The following is a 19,265-nucleotide window of genomic DNA, read 5'->3' as shown; positions in this document are numbered from 1 at the left end:
TTATATGTGTTCTGTGTGTTATATGTGTTCTGTGTGTTATATGTGTTCTGTGTGTTATGTGTTCTGTGTGTTATGTGTGTTCTGTGTGTTATATGTGTTCTGTGTGTTTTGTGTGTTCTGTGTGTTATATGTGTTCTGTGTGTTCTGCGTGTTATATGTGTTCTGTGTGTTCTGCGTGTTCTATGTGTTCTGTGTGTTATATGTGTTCTGTGTGTTATATGTGTTCTGTGTGTTATATGTGTTCTGTGTGTTATATGTGTTCTGTGTGTTATATGTGTTCTGTGTGTTCTATGTGTTCTGTGTGTTCTATGTGTTCTGTGTGTTATATGTGTTCTGTGTGTTATATGTGTTCTGTGTGTTCTATGTGTTCTGTGTGTTATATGTGTTCTGTGTGTTATATGTGTTCTGTGTGTTATATGTGTTCTGTGTGTTATATGTGTTCTGTGTGTTCTGTGTGTTCTGTGTGTTCTATGTGTTCTGTGTGTTCTATGTGTTCTGTGTGTTATATGTGTTCTGTGTGTTCTATGTGTTCTGTGTGTTTTGTGTGTTATATGTGTTCTATGTGTTCTGTGTGTTCTATGTGTTCTGTGTGTTATATGTGTTCTGTGTGTTATATGTGTTCTGTGTGTTATATGTGTTCTGTGTGTTTTGTTACCTGGTTAAATAAAGGTGAAATAAAAAAAATATAAAAAATACTGCAACTCAATATTAGGAAGGTGATACTAATGTTTGGTGTACTCAGTGTACAATATGATTTCATGTGGCTTGAAGAAAAACACATTCTAAGTCAAAAACACAAGTCGGAACACAGTCTCTCTATTCTCTCATGTGATTTCAGGTCCTCTGACCGGGAAAATGTCTTTCCGCAATGAGAGCAGTGGTATGACTTCTCCTCCTCCTTCCCCTCCTGTGTATTTGTATGTTTATCACGATGTATTCTCACATGCAATTTCAGGTTCTTTGAACCAGTAAATCTCTTTCCACACTGGGAGCACTGGAAGGGCTTCTCTCCCGTGTGTATTCTCTCATGTGATTTCAGGTTCCCTAACTGGTTATAAGTCATTCCGCATTGGGAGCATTGGTAAGGCTTCTCTCCGGAGTGTATTCTCTTGTGTGTTTTCAGGTACCCTAACGTAGTAAATCTCTTTCCACACTGAGAGCATTGGCAGGTCTTCCTGCCTGCTGTATGTATTTCTTCATGCTTATTCAGGTACCGTAACCAGGTAAAACTCTTTCCACACTTGGAACATTGAAACGGCCTTTCTGCAGTGTGTGTCCTCTCATGCTGTTTCAGGTTCCCTAACATGGTAAATCTCTTTCCACACTGGGAGCATGGGTAGGGCTTCTCCCCTGTGTGCGTTCTCTTATGGTGTCTAAGGTGCCCTAACCACCAAAAACTCTTTCCACAGTGGGAGCAGTGATGTTTTCTTGCTGGTTTGGGCGTCTCTGGGTCTGGTTCCCCTGAAGGACTCTTCCCGCTGTCAGAATGAGAATCTGGTCTCTCTCCTGCCAAAGACAAACAGAGTATTTAGCTAAATACTAAACAGAGACCTGAATAAGACCTCCACATGATAAAACGGTCTTCCTATGAGGTTTAATCCAGACTGGTGATAACCTGAGGCCAGTTTTGTTTTTTTTTAAACTTGGTGGCCTATAAAATACAAATAATAATACCACTCTAGAACCTTGCTTTCATAGAGGCAGGTTTTAAGCCGATTGACCTTTGACCTTTGTTCTAGGACCACTACCCATGTTTTAGTACTTAGAAATGAAACTATTGTGAACCCGAAAACATTATTATATTGAGGGGGCTGATGTGTCCAGCTGTGTATTGACAGGGGTCCTGTTTTATATATAGATTGATCAGGGACGTGCAACTATAGTGCAACACATTTGGCGGAAAAATAGCTTAATTTCCCTCAGATGACAAAAGAAGTTCAATGCTATTTGGCTGGCAGCCACACAAGTAAATGAGCCTACACCTGCATTGCTTGCTGTTTGGGGTTTTAGGCTGGGTTTCTGTACAGCACTTTGAGATATCAGCTGATGTACGAAGGGCTATATAATTACATTTGATTTGGTTTAATAGATTAAACAACAGGGTCGTTCCATATGAATGAAGTGAGAACCAGTTAAATAGACTAAACAGCTGGGTCGTTCAGTAGAATGCCTGCCCCTTTAGGGTCGTTCCAGATGAATGATGTGAGAACCAGTTAAATAGACTAAACAGCTGGGTCGTTCAGTAGAATGCCTGCCCCTTTAGGGTCGTTCCAGATGAATGATGTGAGAACCAGTTAAATAGATTAAACAACAGGGTCGTTCCATATGAATGAAGTGAGAACCAGTTAAATAGACTAAACAGCTGGGTCGTTCAGTAGAATGCCTGCCCCTTTAGGGTCGTTCCAGATGAATGATGTGAGAACCAGTTAAATAGACTAAACAGCAGGGTCGTTCAGTAGAATGCCTGCCCCTTTAGGGTCGTTCCATATGAATGATGTGAGAACCAGTTAAATAGACTAAACAGCAGGGTCGTTCCGTAGAATGCCTGCCCCTTTAGGGTCGTTCCATATGAATGATGTGAGAACCAGTTAAATAGACTAAACAGCAGGGTCGTTCAGTAGAATGCCTGCCCCTTTAGGGTCGTTCCAGATGAATGAAGTGAGAACCAGTTAAATAGACTAAACAGCAGGGTTGTTCAGTAGAATGCCTGCCCCTTTAGGGTCGTTCCAGATGAATGAAGTGAGTACAGGAACCAGTTAAATAGACTAAACAGCAGGGTCGTTCAGTAGAATGCCTGCCCCTTTAGGGTCGTTCCAGATGAATGAAGTGAGTACAGGAACCAGTTAAATAGACTAAACAGCTGGGTCGTTCAGTAGAATGCCTGCCCCTTTAGGGTCGTTCCAGATGAATGAAGTGAGTACAGGAACCAGTTAAATAGACTAAACAGCAGGGTCGTTCAGTAGAATGCCTGCCCCTTTAGGGTCGTTCCATATGAATGATGTGAGAACCAGTTAAATAGACTAAACAGCTGGGTCGTTCAGTAGAATGCCTGCCCCTTTAGGGTCGTTCCAGATGAATGATGTGAGAACCAGTTAAATAGACTAAACAGCAGGGTCGTTCAGTAGAATGCCTGCCCCTTTAGGGTCGTTCCATATGAATGATGTGAGAACCAGTTAAATAGACTAAACAGCTGGGTCGTTCAGTAGAATGCCTGCCCCTTTAGGGTCGTTCCAGATGAATGATGTGAGAACCAGTTAAATAGACTAAACAGCTGGGTCGTTCAGTAGAATGCCTGCCCCTTTAGGGTCGTTCCATATGAATGATGTGAGAACCAGTTAAATAGACTAAACAGCAGGGTCGTTCAGTAGAATGCCTGCCCCTTTAGGGTCGTTCCATATGAATGATGTGAGAACCAGTTAAATAGACTAAACAGCAGGGTCGTTCAGTAGAATGCCTGCCCCTTTAGGGTCGTTCCAGATGAATGAAGTGAGAACCAGTTAAATAGACTAAACAGCAGGGTCGTTCAGTAGAATGCCTGCCCCTTTAGGGTCGTTCCAGATGAATGAAGTGAGTACAGGAACCAGTTAAATAGACTAAACAGCAGGGTCGTTCAGTAGAATGCCTGCCCCTTTAGGGTTGTTCCAGATGAATGAAGTGAGTACAGGAACCAGTTAAATAGACTAAACAGCAGGGTCGTTCAGTAGAATGCCTGCCCCTTTAGGGTCGTTCCATATGAATGATGTGAGAACCAGTTAAATAGACTAAACAGCTGGGTCGTTCAGTAGAATGCCTGCCCCTTTAGGGTCGTTCCAGATGAATGATGTGAGAACCAGTTAAATAGACTAAACAGCAGGGTCGTTCAGTAGAATGCCTGCCCCTTTAGGGTCGTTCCATATGAATGATGTGAGAACCAGTTAAATAGACTAAACAGCTGGGTCGTTCAGTAGAATGCCTGCCCCTTTAGGGTCGTTCCAGATGAATGATGTGAGAACCAGTTAAATAGACTAAACAGCTGGGTCGTTCAGTAGAATGCCTGCCCCTTTAGGGTCGTTCCATATGAATGATGTGAGAACCAGTTAAATAGACTAAACAGCAGGGTCGTTCAGTAGAATGCCTGCCCCTTTAGGGTCGTTCCAGATGAATGATGTGAGAACCAGTTAAATAGACTAAACAGCTGGGTCGTTCAGTAGAATGCCTGCCCCTTTAGGGTCGTTCCATATGAATGATGTGAGAACCAGTTAAATAGACTAAACAGCTGGGTCGTTCAGTAGAATGCCTGCCCCTTTAGGGTCGTTCCATATGAATGATGTGAGAACCAGTTAAATAGACTAAACAGCAGGGTCGTTCAGTAGAATGCCTGCCCCTTTAGGGTCGTTCCAGATGAATGATGTGAGAACCAGTTAAATAGACTAAACAGCTGGGTCGTTCAGTAGAATGCCTGCCCCTTTAGGGTCGTTCCAGATGAATGATGTGAGTACAGGAACCAGTTTAATAGACTAAACAGCTGGGTCGTTCAGTAGAATGCCTGCCCGTTTAGGGTCGTTCCAGATGAATGATGTGAGTACAGGAACCAGTTTAATAGACTAAACAGCTGGGTCGTTCAGTAGAATGCCTGCCCGTTTAGGGTCGTTCCAGATGAATGAAGTGAGAACCAGTTTAATAGACTAAACAGCAGGGTCGTTCAGTAGAATGCCTGCCCGTTTAGGGTCGTTCCAGATGAATGAAGTGAGAACCAGTTTAATAGACTAAACAGCAGGGTCGTTCAGTAGAATGCCCCTTTAAAACTACACTTTGGTTCCATAACTGCAGACAGAGTTTATGCCCCTGTTTTTAAGATCGTACTTACTGGTGTCAATCAGATCTTCAGTCTCCTCCTCTTCCACTCTAAAGGGTTCTTCCTCTCCTTTCACTAGAACATCCTCTTCTTTCAATGTAATAGCCTCCTCCTCTTCCTCCTTTATTATTTTGAAATCTTCTTCCTCCTCTTCTTCTTTCACTGTGACCTCGTCCTCCTCCTCCTTCTTCACTCGGAACACTGCATCCTCTTCTTCCTCTCCTTTCACTCTAATATCCTCCTCTTCTTCACCTTCCTCTCCTTTCACTCTAATATCCTCTTCTTCTTTTACGATAATGTTCAGCCCCAGAGCTTCTTTCTCCGTCCAGCAGACATCCTCTTCTTTATAAGTGGTGGAGTAGCTTAGTGAACTCATGGTCGGGGACGTTAACTAGGTAGATAGAATTAACCTTAGGTTAGTTGCTAATGCTAACTTAGCAAGCCACCTACCCGACAAAACAACGTAACAGCTTCCTCTTCCTTCTTCTCCTTCACGGGAGCTTCTTTCTCCGTCCAGCAGACCTCCTCTTCTTTAGAAGGTGGGGGAGTAAATTACTGAGCTCATGGTCGGGGATGTTAGCTAGCTATATAGCATTAGCTGTTTAGCATTAGCTAAAATAGCTAGCTAACTATGTGGAATAAAACACGTTAACACGTAGACATGTGCGTGTGTTTAAAAAACAAACAGTGTCTAATATACACAGAACGTGTCTCGAATTCGACGATTTCTAGCAAGTTGCCCAAGTTCACCCTTACCAGGCTTGTTGTGAACAAAAGAAGCGTACCGTCCACTGGTTTATACGTCACACAGCATCCCCCGACATAAAATACACACGTTGCCATCTGCTGACTGGAGTGGGTAATGCAGCTGAGGTAAAAAATAAAATATAAAATCACTATTCAACCACACCAAAGAATACATAGATTTGACCCATTTCAAATAAGCAAATATGCTTTCCAAACATGCCAGAAGGCAATCTAAAACAATGTAGTTAGAAGCTCTGGTTGGGCGCTATCAACTAGTGTCTGTGATGAACTGGTAGTCTCTTCTTCAAATCACAAGCCGTTTCCTTTACACATTTTAATTAATACTTTGCCATCCTCTGGGAATATATTACATATTGTTGTATTAGGTTTTCACCCAAATAAATTTGATTCAATGCTGAGTGACGTCGAGGCATAAATGTTAGGTCCAGTGTACATTTATGAGTGTATCTGCAACATACAGTATGTCATATAATATTACCTAGGTCTACCTTTATAAATGTTAGGTTCAGTGTAGATTTATGAATGTATCTGCAACATACAGTATGTCATATAATATTACCTAGGTCTACCTTTATAAATGTTAGGTTCAGTGTAGATTTATGAATGTATCTGCAACATACAGTATGTCATATAATATTACCTAGGTCTACCTTTATAAATGTTAGGTTCAGTGTAGATTTATGAATGTATCTGCAACATACAGTATGTCATATAATATTACCTAGGTCTACCTTTATAAACGTTTGGTCCAGTGTACATTTATGAATGAAGCATGGTGGTGGCAGCATCATGCTGTGGGGGTGTTAATTATGTCATATAATATTACCTTGGTCTACCTTTATAAACGTTTGGTCCAGTGTACATTTCTGAATGAAGCATGGTGGTGGCAGCATCATGCTGTGGGGTGTTAATTATGTAATATAATATTACCTTGATCTACCTTTATAAACGTTTGGTCCAGTGTAGATTTATGAATGAAGCATGGTGGTGGCAGCATCATGCTGTGGGGGTGTTAATTATGTCGTATCATATTACCTAGGTCTACCTTTATAAATGTTTGGTCCAGTGTTTTTCAGCAGCAGGTACTGGGAGACTAGTCAGGATCGAGGTAAAGATTAACGGCGCAAAGTACAGAGAGATCCTTGATGAAAACCTGCTCCAGAGCGCTCAGGACCTCAGACTGCGCTACACCCACAATAACATCTGCTAAACACGTGTATGTGACCAATTACATTTGATTTGATTTGAAAGTACCGAGTAAAGGGTATGAATACTTATGTAAATGTAATAAATTGGCAAACATTTCCAAAAACCTGTTTTTGCTATGTCATTATGATATGGAGTGTAGATTGATGAGGGGGAAAAACAATTGAATACATTTTAGAATAAGGCTGTAACGTAACAAAATGTGGAAAAAGTCAAAGGGTTCTGACTACTTTCCGAAGGCCCTGTATTTAACATTATTAATGTGACCAGTAATTCCATGTCCATGTAAATAGATAGGGCAGCAGCCTCTAAGGTGCAGGGTGGAGGAACCGGGTGGTTGCCGGCCAGTATATGTATGTATACAACATGTCTCCGATCCATTGGCCTAAATAGCGCCCTGTCAAATCAATATGTACTTTGATGTATGACACGACATACCAAAATCAGGACAGGTGAAAGGAAAATGGACAATATGGAATGAAGGCTTACTACTGTTCGGTAGTTTCACTCCGTGGACTAAATTGTCATGATAATCAGTGTTTTCAAGTTTGTATTTGTACATTTTGGACGAGCTGATCCTAGCGGAGTAGAAGGAAATACTTCTGTATTTCCCGCTACGTTTTTTTTGGTTTTGTAAATAGGCTCAAGATAACTACTTATGAACTTGGGGAATGGATCTTCAGAGCTTAAATACCCCCCAAAACCGTCTTAAGCCTTTGTCGGGATCTGAGGGGTATACTATGAAGCAAGCTAGATCTACTCAGGCTTACTGTATAAAGCTAGCCAGCTTCAGTTAGCTTCACATTCTAGCTCAGGCTATATCCGTATTATGAAGGTGGATATTGATAGTGCACTCGTTGCTTACTCAAGCATGTCACGCCTTGATCTGTTTCACCTGTCCGTGTGCTTGTCTCCACCCCCCTCCAGGTGTTGCCCATCTTCCCAATTATCCCCTGTGTATTTATTGTCTCTCCTAGGGTGGTGAAACAGTGTGTGTGTGGGGGATTTGTCTCTCCTAGGGTGGTGGAACGCCAGGACCTGCCCTGTTTTCCTCTAGGCAGACTTAGACCTGAGTGGTATACAACAACAGCAGGATCGATGAGTTAGCCAGATACCTTTTATTATTTTGAAAAGGGACGCTAGAAATGGGCATGGTCTGAAAAACGCATATTTAAATTGAGATTTATGAATGAACCAGAAAATCCAGTTATGTTTGGTTCTTTATCAAAGTTAGATGGCTAGTCCTTATTGATCCTGCCTTGCAGTACACCCCTCTCAATATTAACATGTACATTATGAATAAATACTGTTGGAATTAGATTCGTAAGTTTTTCTCAGTCTGTACATTAGTTTATTTTTTCACACACACATACACAATGCAAACACAAGAGGAAATATAGCACATGTAAATAGATAGCACTTGATTAACACACAGAGAAAATACACAAAGACAGAGTTCTAAAAAGTTATAATTTATTTAAAAAGCATTACAACGGACCTACTCTATACTGAAACAGATATATGTCCAATTCATGTAAAAAAAAAAAAACATTGAGTTCACTTTGTACAATTTGATTTCGTGTGGCATAAACAGTCAGTCAAAAAATATGAGACAAGTGTTGGAGCACTGTATGTGTTAACTCATTAATTAACTGATGTATTATTGTTTAATATCTCTTTCCACACTGGGAGCAGTGGTAAGGCATTTCCCCTGTGTCTGTTACCTCGTGGTCTTTCAGGTTCCCTAACTAGGTAAATATCTTTCCAATATATATTTCTCTGCCATGTGGATTCTTTCAAGGCTTCTCTGCGGAGTGTGTCAGCTCATGTTTTTTCAGGTATCTTGACTGTGTGAAACTCTTTCCACACTGTGAACAGGGGTGAGGCTTCTCTTTTATGTGTGTCCACTCATGTGTTTTCAGGCCCCATAACTGGATAAAACTCTTTCCACACAGAGAGCAGTGGAAATTCTTCTCTCCTTTGTGTAATATCTTATGTTTTGTCAGGCCCCCTAACTGAGTAAAACTCTTCCCACACAGGGAGCAGTGGAAGGGCTTTTCTCCTGTGTGAATTCTCTCGTGTGTTTTCAGGTGCCCCAACCGGGTAAAACGCTTTCCACAATGTGAGCAGTGGAAGGGCTTTTCTCCTCTGTGCATGCTCTCATGTCCTTTCAGGCTTCCTAAATGGGTAAAACGCTTTCCGCAAAGTGAGCAGTGGAAGGGCTTTTCTCCTGTGTGCATTCTCTCATGTTCTTTCAGGCTCCCTAATTGGGTAAAACTCTTTCCACAATCGGAGCAGCGGAAAGGCTTCTCTCCTCTGTGCCTTCTCTCATCCATTTGCAGGTGCCATAACCGGGTAAAACTCTTTCCACATTGGGAGCAGTGGAAAGGCTTTTCTCCTGTGTGTATCATCTCATGTCGTTTCAGGCTAAATAACCTGGTAAAACTCTTTCCACACTGGGAGCAGTGGTAAGTCTCCTCTCCTGCGTGTATTCCTTCATGCCTTTTCAAGGACCCTAACCGGGTAAAACTCTTTCCACACTGGGAGCAGTGGTGTTGTCTTACTGGTTTGGATGTCTCTGGCTCTGGTTCCTCTGAGTCTGGTCTTTCACCTGCTAAAGAAAAACAGTATGTGTATTTAAAAGAGAGACCTGAATGAAACCTCCACATGAAACAACTGTCTTCCTATGAGGTTGAATCCTAAACACATCCCTCAATAACCTGAGGCCAGTTTTCAAACAATTCTTACATTTTAAAAAGTCTTATAGCAGAGCACTATAATCACATAAATTGAGGACTACAGTATTTAAATCAATGTCATAGGCTGCATTTGATCCATTGGTAATACTGTTTTGTTGGTGGCCCACTCTTTGACGGTAAACACATCTTACACTGTGGCTTTAAACGGATACTGCGAGATTCTGGCAACTCGTGTTAGCGCAATGACTGAAAGTCTACAGGTATGCTAGCGGATGCTAGTTAGCATTGTCCAGTGAAACGACCTCTAACTTCCTTCATACTGCACGGCAGTCTACAGGTATGCTAGCGGATGCTAGTTAGCGTTGGCTATTGAAACTACCTCTAACTTCCTTCATACTGCACGGCAGAGACAAACAAAATGGATCCACGAGTTCATCTGACATTGTTCATCTGACATCTGACATTAAATAAAACATTCTAATTCATCCACACACAATACCCCGTAATGACATCACAATACCCCGTAATGACATCACAATACCCTGTAATGACATCACAATACCCTGTAATGACATCACAATACCCTATAATGACAAAGTGAAACCGTGTTTTTATACATTTTTTGCACATTGATTGATAATGAAATACAGAAATATCTAATTTACATAATATTTCCCACCCCCGAGGCAATACATGTTAAAATCACCCTTGGCAACGATTACAGCTGTGAGTTTTTCTGGGTAAGTCGGTCAAGTTGGTTGTTGATCATTGCTAGACAGCCATTTTAAAATCTTACCACAGATTTTCAATCCGATTTAAGTCAAAACTGTAACTACGCCATTCAGGAAGATTCAATGTCGTCTTGGTAAGCAACTCCAGTGTAGATTTTCTGAATGCTGGAAACACTTGGCTACTCGGTTTTGTTGTTTTTGATTTAAAAAAAATAAGTTAGATTATAAATACTGCACTTGTTTTTTGCATGGATTCAGAAAATATTTCTCCGGAATCCTGCTTTAAAGGGGAAGTTGACCCACAAACACTTGTGGGTCCTTTATAATACGTGGCTGTTTGTCAGGATCCCAGATAGTTTTTAGGTACATTGTTTGAGTATTTAGAGCGTAATAATAAATACACAATGAGTAACGATAACATGGCTGTATACACAGGGGTACCAGTACTGAGTTGATGTGTAGGGGTACGAGGTAATAACATGGCTGTATACACAGAGTACCAGTATTGAGTTGATGTGTAGGGGTACGAGGTAATAACATGGCTGTAAACACAGAGTCCCAGTACTGAGTTGATGTGTAGGGGTACGAGGTAATAACATGGCTGTATACACAGGGGTACCAGTACTGTGTTGATGTGTAGGGGTACTAGGTAGTTGAAGTGTAGGGGTACTAGGTAGTTGATGTGTAGGGGTACTAGGTAGTTGAAGTGTAGGGGTACTAGGTAGTTGATGTGCATTAAATTGTTCATAATTTTTTTAACTACAATGTTATTTATTGAAAATGTTATTCGTATAAGACGCTATGAGCCTCAGCTTCCTGGAATCCAATGTAGCTGCTGTTGGGGTCAGGGTAGTTAGATATAACTGCTGTTGGGGTCGGGGTAGTTAGATATAACTGCTGTTGGGGTCGGGGTAGTTAGATATAACTGCTGCCACCAAAAGCTGGGATCACCAGTCGTTGGCATTGACCTAGATGTTCTCCCCTCAACATCCACTCCAGGGTGAGGACCCGTCGTTGGACTTGACCTAGATGTTCTCCCCTCAACATCCACTCCAGGGTGAGGACCCGTCGTTGGCCTCGACCTAGATGTTCTCCCCTCGACATCCACTCCAGGGTGAGGACCCGTCGTTGGCCTTGACCTAGATGTTCTCCCCTCAGCATCCACTCCAGGGTGAGGACCCGTCGTTGGCCTTGACCTAGATGTTCTCCCCTCAACATCCACTCCAGGGTGAGGACCCGTCGTTGGCCTCGACCTAGATGTTCTCCCCTCGACATCCACTCCAGGGTGAGGACCCGTCGTTGGCCTTGACCTAGATGTTCTCCCCTCAACATCCACTCCAGAGTGAGACCCGTCGTTGGCCTTGACCTAGATGTTCTCCCCTCAACATCCACTCCAGGGTGAGGACCCGTCGTTGGCCTCGACCTAGATGTTCTCCCCTCAGCATCCACTCCAGGGTGAGGACCCGTCGTTGGCCTTGACCTAGATATTCTCCCCTCAACATCCACTCTAGGGTGAGACCCGTCATCAGTCTGATGTTCTACCTCCTCCATTATCGGAATAAACTGGTCCCATTGTCAACAGCAGGGACATTTACTGTCTTTTGGTAGAGGTAGGCATCTCACTCAACTACACCACCAGTCCCCGTGCGTTCTGTGTGGAGTAAAGGTGGTCTAGAGAATTTTCCCCTCTGGTTGCACATTTAACATGCTGGTAGAAATGAGATCAAACAGATTTAAGTTTCCCTGCAGTTCCCTCCCTGGCCACTAGGAGCGCCGCCTCTGGATGAGCTTTTTCCTGTTTTCTTATGGCCTCATACAGTTTGTTGAGTGCAGTCTTAGGTCCAGCATCGGTCTGTGGTGGTAAATAGACATTATGGTTGTGTTTTTTAAATTTTTTAGATAGATTTGTCTGAGTTGCATCAGGACAGTTTTAGCATTTTAGCTAACCTTAATCTAATTCTACTAACCTACCACGTTAATTATCCTGACCTTAACCTAATTCTACTAACCTACCACGTTAATTATCCTAACCTTAACCTAATTCTACTAACCTACCACGTTAATGATCCTGACCTTAACCTAATTCTACTAACCTACCACGTTAATTATCCTAACCTTAACCTAATTCTACTAACCTACCATGTTAATTATCCTAATTCACAACAATGAATACACTGACCACAGAACTAATGAGCTGCTGTACAACAGTGAACACACTGACCACAGAACTAATGAGCTGCTCTACAACAGTGAATACACTGACCACAGAACACTGACCACAGAACTAATGAGCTGCTCTACAACAGTGAACACACTGACCACAGAACTAATGAGCTGCTTGCTATACAACAGTGAACACACTGACCACAGAACTAATGAGCTGCTATACAACAGTGAACACACTGACCACAGAACTAATGAGCTGCTCTACAACAGTGAACACACTGACCACAGAAATAATGAGCTGCTGTACAACAGTGAATACACTGACCACAGACCTAATGAGCTGCTCTACAACAGTGTATACACTGACCATAGAACTAATGAGCTGCTTGCTATACAACAGTGAACACACTGACCATAGAACTAATGAGCTGCTTGCTATACAACAGTGAATACACTGACCATAGAACTAATGAGCTGCTCTACAACAGTGAACACACTGACCACAGAACTAATGAGCTGCTCTACAACAGTGTATACACTGACCACAGAACTAATGAGCTGCTCTACAACAGTGTATACACTGACCACAGAACTAATGAGCTGCTCTACAACAGTGAATACACTGACCACAGAACTAATGAGCTGCTCTACAACAGTGAACACACTGACCACAGAACTAATGAGCTGCTCTACAACAGTGTATACACTGACCACAGAAATAATGAGCTGCTGTACAACAGTGAATACACTGACCACAGACCTAATGAGCTGCTCTACAACAGTGTATACACTGACCATAGAACTAATGAGCTGCTTGCTATACAACAGTGAATACACTGACCATAGAACTAATGAGCTGCTCTACAACAGTGTATACACTGACCACAGAACTAATGAGCTGCTGTACAACAGTGAACACACTGACCACAGAACTAATGAGCTGCTGTACAACAGTGAATACACTGACCACAGAACTAATGAGCTGCTGTACAACAGTGAACACACTGACCACAGAACTAATGAGCTGCTCTACAACAGTGTATACACTGACCACAGAACTAATGAGCTGCTCTACAACAGTGTATACACTGACCACATAACTAATGAGCTGCTCTACAACAGTCTAATCCACACACCACTGTTCTTACTTGAATCTGAATCTCCCTCTTCTCCTCCTCTCACAGTTCCACTCAGACCCGGTGTTTTCCTGCAGTCGACCAGCCGCACAGACACCCTCTTCAGACCCCACAGTAAGGCAACAGTGGGAGAGGCACGACCTGGGGCCTCTGGGAGAGGGAAAGACATGTCCTGGAAACCACAAAAATAAACAATCAATTTAGGGTGGGAAACACTCTCCTACCTTGATTCCCTCTCGTTCTCTGGACCTCCTGCTATAAATGTTGTGGAGGAGAAAGTCCAAGAGGAGGAACCTCAGATCAGAAACACACTTACCTTGATTCCTCTCATTCTCTGGACCTCCTGCTATAAATGTTGTGGAGGAGAAAGTCCAAGAGGAGGAACCTCAGATCAGAAACACACCTACCTTGATTCCTCTCATTCTCTGGACCTCCTGCTATAAATGTTGTGGAGGAGAAAGTCCAATCAGAATCATCTGTATTTGCCAAAAAACATTCACATATCAGTATTTGGATGAACCTCAAATGTTCTCCTCCAATGGATTTATAGGAGGAGGTCCAGGAATTAAGGAAGGAATGTTGAGAACCAGAAACACTTTGTGACTGGGGTGTACTCACACCACTCCCCCTCTGCTCTGGGGTGTGGCTCTCTGGAGCCAACTCCGCCTTCAGCCTGTTGCTAGGAAACCAATCCTTGTCTTTCACGTCCCATTCTTTGTCGCAGTGAATAGCATCGTCATCACCACCAAACTGTCTGGGACACACGGGTGTCACATTAGCTTCTTCCTGTATCTTTCTGATGTCCTCCTTCACTGTAGAGCTCTGGGAGGGCCAGGAAACTGCATATTGCCTCGTTTTTGGATCTGTAAAAGGGAAGAGAGTTTGACTACCGGTAAAAACAAAGGTTATAGCTTGCTATCTCATCTGATTCCAAACATGTCACTTATCATCCTAGGACCTTCGGTCGGAGTGCAATAGATGAGCGAACTCTGAATACAAAACTAAAGGAAAATAAATAAATACACTTTTTAAAAAGTAGTATTTTTATATGAGGTCATTAGAATAAGCCCAATAATGACAACAACAACAAACAACAACAACACGTCTTAATACGCTGTGATCAAAATCTTAATTTTAGTTTTTTGCTACTTTAAGATTGGACCCCAGACATGTATGTGGGGTGTATTGAATGTTATAATGATTAAATAGGAGTTGATGCTTTAAATCAATGTTTTTTTTTACTGGTTATGCTCTCTTCAGTGTACCGACACATGTATATATATTTTTTAATAATTTAAAACCACACACCAGTTCAACAACTGCATAGTTCTCCCCCCGTTTTTAAGACAATACTCACCAGTGTTAACCGGATCTTCTGTCTCCTCCTCCTCTTTCACCCCAAAAGGTTTCTCTTCTTTCAATGTTATTGACTCCTCCTTCACTCCAAAAGGCTCTTCTTTCAATGTGATAGAGGAAGCCATCTCCTTTTTTATTCTGAAAGCTTCTACCTCTTCTTCCACTGTGACAGCCTCTATCCCCACTTCCTCTGTTTTAATTCGACAAGCTTCTTCCGTTCCTATCACTGTAATATCCTCCTCTTCTTCTTTAATGACGATGTTCATCCCCAGAGCTGCTTTCTCCGTCCAGCAGACCTCCTCTTCATTAGCAGGGGGAGAGTAGCTTAGTGAACTCATTGTCAGGGATGTTAGCTAGTTAGCATTAGCGACTACCCTAATGCTAGGCCCGGTAACACATGTGCAAATTTAGCAAGCAAATCACGTTTAATTGAACTAGTAGAAACGTTAAAAGAACTGTGTTTAAATCACCGAGATTCGTGTAGCTACACAAAAATGGTCTACAGAGCTTCAATGTTTGTATTTCATGTTGGCTAACAAGCTACAGAGATGATTTAGCGGTGTTGTTGAAGACGCGTCCAACGCAGTCGGTCGTCACTAGTTACCACAGCCACAAAGTCATAAACCCCACCCATTCCCACAATTTATCTTCTTAAAATTAGATTTCAACCTTAACGCTAACCACATTGCTAACATTATGCCACACCCTAAATTAAGACCAAAAAGAAAATGTTTGTTTTCATTAATCTTTCGATATAGCCAATGTTGACATTGTGGCTGTGGTAACTAGTGGAAACCCGTGTGTCCACTACATTATACGTCACGCGAGAAGCATCACCTGAAAGACTTCGCCGTCTGCTGACTGGAGTGGGTAACGCAGTTTCTAAAAAGATTCACTACATAGTTTTTTTCGTGGCAAACAATGTCATTACATATAATTCCAAATAAGGAAATGTGTCTTCCTCTTTTTGAACCTGTTGGACTGTATATGTCGAGGGTTTTTACTCAGCGCTATGTGTTCATCTCCCAGGCGCTTGTAAGTTGAGGTCGTTTAACGCTGATTCACATAGAGCATGAACAGTGCAGTGTATGGGCTAAGGCACTGAGTTCGAGGTGCTAAAGGAAACTCGACCCCCCCCCCCCAAAAAAAAACAGTGTCAGATGGTTTAGACCCTTTCTTCTTTAAGGTTGCTGCCCCTATCTCTGACCTTTTAACCCTGTCTCTCCTCTCTGGGGAGGTTCCCATTGACTGGAAGGCAGCTACAGTGGGTCCTTTATTTAAAGGGGGAGATCAAGCTGACCTAACTGTTTAGAGGCCTATTTTTAATTTGCCCTGTTTGTCAAAAGTGTTGGAACAACTTGTCAATAATCAACTGACTGTCTTTCTTGATGTCTATAGTTACTCTCTGGTATGGAATCTGGTTTCCTCTCAGGTTATAGATGTGTCACTACAACCGTAAAGGTTCTAAATGATGTCACCATTGCACTTGATTCCAAGCAATGTTGTGCTGCTATTTTTATTGACTTGGCCAAAGCTTTTGACACGATAGACCATTCCATTCTTCTGGGCCGGCTAAGGACTATTGGTGTCTCTGAGGGGTCTTTGGTCTGGTTTGCTAACTACCCTTCTCGAAGAGTGCAGTGTATAATGTCAGAAAATCTGCTGTCTCAGCCACTGCCTGTCACCAAGGGAATACCTCAAGGCTCAATCCTAGGCCCCACGCTCTTCTCAATTTACATCAACAACATAGCTCAAGCAGTAGGAAGCTGACTCATCCATTTATATGCAGATGATACAGTCTTATACTCAGCTGGCCCCTCCTCGGATTTTGTGTTAAATGCTCTACAACAAAGCTTTCTTAGTGTCCGACAAGCTTTTAACCTTGTTCTGAACACTTCAAAAACAAAGGTGCATGTTCATTAATTGTTTTTGGTTCATTGAACAAGCATTGGGAAACAGTGTTTAAACATTTTACAATGAAGATCTGTGAAGTTATTTGGATTTTTACAAATTATCTTTGAAAGACAGGGTCCTGAAAAAGGGACATTTCTTTTTTTTGCTGAGTTTAGTAACCAAAAAAAGTGTTAATACAAATATAAATATATTTAACATTTGAGATTCTTCAAAGTTGCCACCCTTTGCACACTCTTGGCTTGTAGATGATTCCTCAGTAGCTTGTGGAGGATTCCTCAGTAGCTTGTGGATGATTCCTCAGTAGCTTGTGGATGATTCCTCAGTAGCTTGTGGATGATTCCTCAGTAGCTTGTGGATGATTCCTCAGTAGCTTGTGGAGGATTCCCCAGTAGCTTGTGGAGGATTCCTCAGTAGCTTGTGGAGGATTCCTCAGTAGCTTGTGGAGGATTCCCCAGTAGCTTGTGGAGGATTCCTCAGTAGCTTGTGGAGGATTCCTCAGTAGCTTCTCTTCTCTCCCTCTGTCTCTATTGTAGAGAACTTTTCTGTAATTCAATATGATTTTTGTTTGTCTGTCTTTTGTGTCTTTATCTACATGTTTATCTGTTTACAACAAGCAATGGGAAGACATCAGAACAGGGCCGTTGTCTTGGTCGACATGTTTATCTGTTTACAACAAGCAATGGGAAGACATCAGAACAGGGCCGTTGTCTTGGTCGAAATGTTTATCTGTTTACAACAAGCAATGGGAAGACATCAGAACAGGGCCGTTGTCTTGGTCGACATGTTTATCTGTTTACAACAAGCAGGAAGACATCAGAACAGGGCCGTTGTCTTGGTCGACATGTTTATCTATGTTTACAACGAGCAATGGGAAGACATCAGAACAGGGCCGTTGTCTTGGTCTACATGTTTATCTGTTTACAACAAGCAATGGGAAGACATCAGAACAGGGGCGTTGTCTTGGTCGACATGTTTATCTGTTTACAACAAGCAATGGGAAGACATCAGAACAGGGCCGTTGTCTTGGTCTACATGTTTATCTATGTTTACAACAAGCAATGGGAAGACATCAGAACAGGGCCGTTGTCTTGGTCTACATGTTTATCTGTTTACAACAAGCAATGGGAAGACATCAGAACAGGGCCGTTGTCTTGGTCTACATGTTTATCTATGTTTACAACAAGCAGGAAGACATCAGAACAGGGCCGTTGTCTTGGTCTACATGTTTATCTGTTTACAACAAGCAATGGGAAGACATCAGAACAGGGCCGTTGTCTTGGTCGACATGTTTATCTGTTTACAACAAGCAATGGGAAGACATCAGAACAGGGCCGTTGTCTTGGACGACATGTTTATCTGTTTACAACAAGCAATGGGAAGACATCAGAACAGGGCCGTTGTCTTGGTCGACATGTTTATCTGTTTACAACAAGCAATGGGAAGACATCAGAACAGGGCCGTTGTCTTGGTCGACATGTTTATCTGTTTACAACAAGCAATGGGAAGACATCAGAACAGGGCCGTTGTCTTGGTCGACATGTTTATCTGTTTACAACAAGCAATGGGAAGACATCAGAACAGGGCCGTTGTCTTGGTCTACATGTTTATCTGTTTACAACAAGCAATGGGAAGACATCAGAACAGGGCCGTTGTCTTGGTCTACATGTTTATCTATGTTTACAACAAGCAGGAAGACATCAGAACAGGGCCGTTGTCTTGGTCGACATGTTTATCTGTTTACAACAAGCAATGGGAAGACATCAGAACAGGGCCGTTGTCTTGGTCGACATGTTTATCTATGTTTACAACAAGCAATGGGAAGACATCAGAACAGGGCCGTTGTCTTGGTCGACATGTTTATCTGTTTACAACAAGCAATGGGAAGACATCAGAACAGGGCCGTTGTCTTGGTCGACATGTTTATCTATGTTTACAACAAGCAATGGGAAGACATCAGAACAGGGCCGTTGTCTTGGTCGACATGTTTATCTGTTTACAACAAGCAATGGGAAGACATCAGAACAGGGCCGTTGTCTTGGTCGACATGTTTATCTGTTTACAACAAGCAGGAAGACATCAGAACAGGGCCGTTGTCTTGGTCGACATGTTTATCTATGTTTACAACAAGCAATGGGAAGATATCAGAACAGGGCCGTTGTCTTGGTCGACATGTTTATCTGTTTACAACAAGCAATGGGAAGATATCAGAACAGGGCCGTTGTCTTGGTCGACATGTTTATCTGTTTACAACAAGCAATGGGAAGATATCAGAATATAAACGTTGGGGAATAACAACATATTGTACGGGATACTTGTGTACTGTAGTGAATCCGTCTCTATAGTAATGCAAGGTCTCTTTCATCATCATGTGAAACGTCAATTACCATGGAAATGCTGGGAAGTGTTTTTCTAAGAAAAGGAAGTTTTTTGTAACTATGATGTTTATATACGACAC

General features: G+C 42.2%; 2 protein-coding genes across 5 annotated transcripts; both read right to left on the bottom strand.

Moving 5' to 3' along the window:
• Positions 1–629: 629 nt before the first annotated feature.
• Positions 630–5,618, bottom strand: LOC118948176 (zinc finger protein 250-like). Its single transcript, XM_036973176.1, has 2 exons — positions 4,847–5,618; positions 630–1,506 (listed from the first exon to the last, which is right to left on the bottom strand). The coding sequence occupies exons 1-2, from the start codon at positions 5,208–5,210 to the stop codon at positions 788–790; spliced, it is 1,083 nt and encodes a 360-aa protein (XP_036829071.1). The 5' UTR covers positions 5,211–5,618; the 3' UTR covers positions 630–787.
• Positions 5,619–8,133: 2,515 nt separating this feature from the next.
• On the bottom strand, positions 8,134–15,834 carry LOC118948175 (gastrula zinc finger protein XlCGF57.1-like). 4 transcript variants are annotated; one of them, XM_036973170.1, is made up of 4 exons: positions 14,898–15,770; positions 14,159–14,403; positions 13,553–13,712; positions 8,134–9,419 (listed from the first exon to the last, which is right to left on the bottom strand). In XM_036973170.1, the coding sequence occupies exons 1-4, from the start codon at positions 15,232–15,234 to the stop codon at positions 8,605–8,607; spliced, it is 1,557 nt and encodes a 518-aa protein (XP_036829065.1). In that variant the 5' UTR covers positions 15,235–15,770; the 3' UTR covers positions 8,134–8,604. The 4 variants fall into 4 exon arrangements, with proteins under 4 accessions (XP_036829065.1, XP_036829064.1, XP_036829066.1 ...); XM_036973169.1 differs by having other exon boundaries at positions 8,135–9,422; positions 14,898–15,766; XM_036973171.1 differs by having other exon boundaries at positions 8,135–9,422; positions 14,306–14,403; positions 14,898–15,765.
• Positions 15,835–19,265: the final 3,431 nt, after the last annotated feature.

Source organism: Oncorhynchus mykiss, unplaced genomic scaffold (genome assembly GCF_013265735.2).
Source record: "Oncorhynchus mykiss isolate Arlee unplaced genomic scaffold, USDA_OmykA_1.1 un_scaffold_223, whole genome shotgun sequence".
NCBI classification, from domain to species: domain Eukaryota; kingdom Metazoa; phylum Chordata; class Actinopteri; order Salmoniformes; family Salmonidae; genus Oncorhynchus; species Oncorhynchus mykiss.
The sequence above is the reverse complement of the archived record's forward strand: the minus strand, read 5'-3'. Positions and strand labels throughout refer to the sequence as shown.

Coding starts and splice junctions, on each gene's coding strand:
- LOC118948176 (XM_036973176.1), bottom strand. CDS start 5,210: ATGAGTTCACTAAGCTACTCCACCACTTATAAAGAAGAGGATGTCTGC. Junction 1,507..4,846: donor TGAAGATCTGATTGACACCA/GTAAGTACGATC, acceptor TGTCTTTGGCAG/GAGAGAGACCAGATTCTCAT.
- LOC118948175 (XM_036973169.1), bottom strand. CDS start 15,234: ATGAGTTCACTAAGCTACTCTCCCCCTGCTAATGAAGAGGAGGTCTGC. Junction 14,404..14,897: donor AGAAGATCCGGTTAACACTG/GTGAGTATTGTC, acceptor TCCCTTTTACAG/ATCCAAAAACGAGGCAATAT. Junction 13,713..14,158: donor CAGAGCAGAGGGGGAGTGGT/GTGAGTACACCC, acceptor TGTGGTTTCCAG/GACATGTCTTTCCCTCTCCC.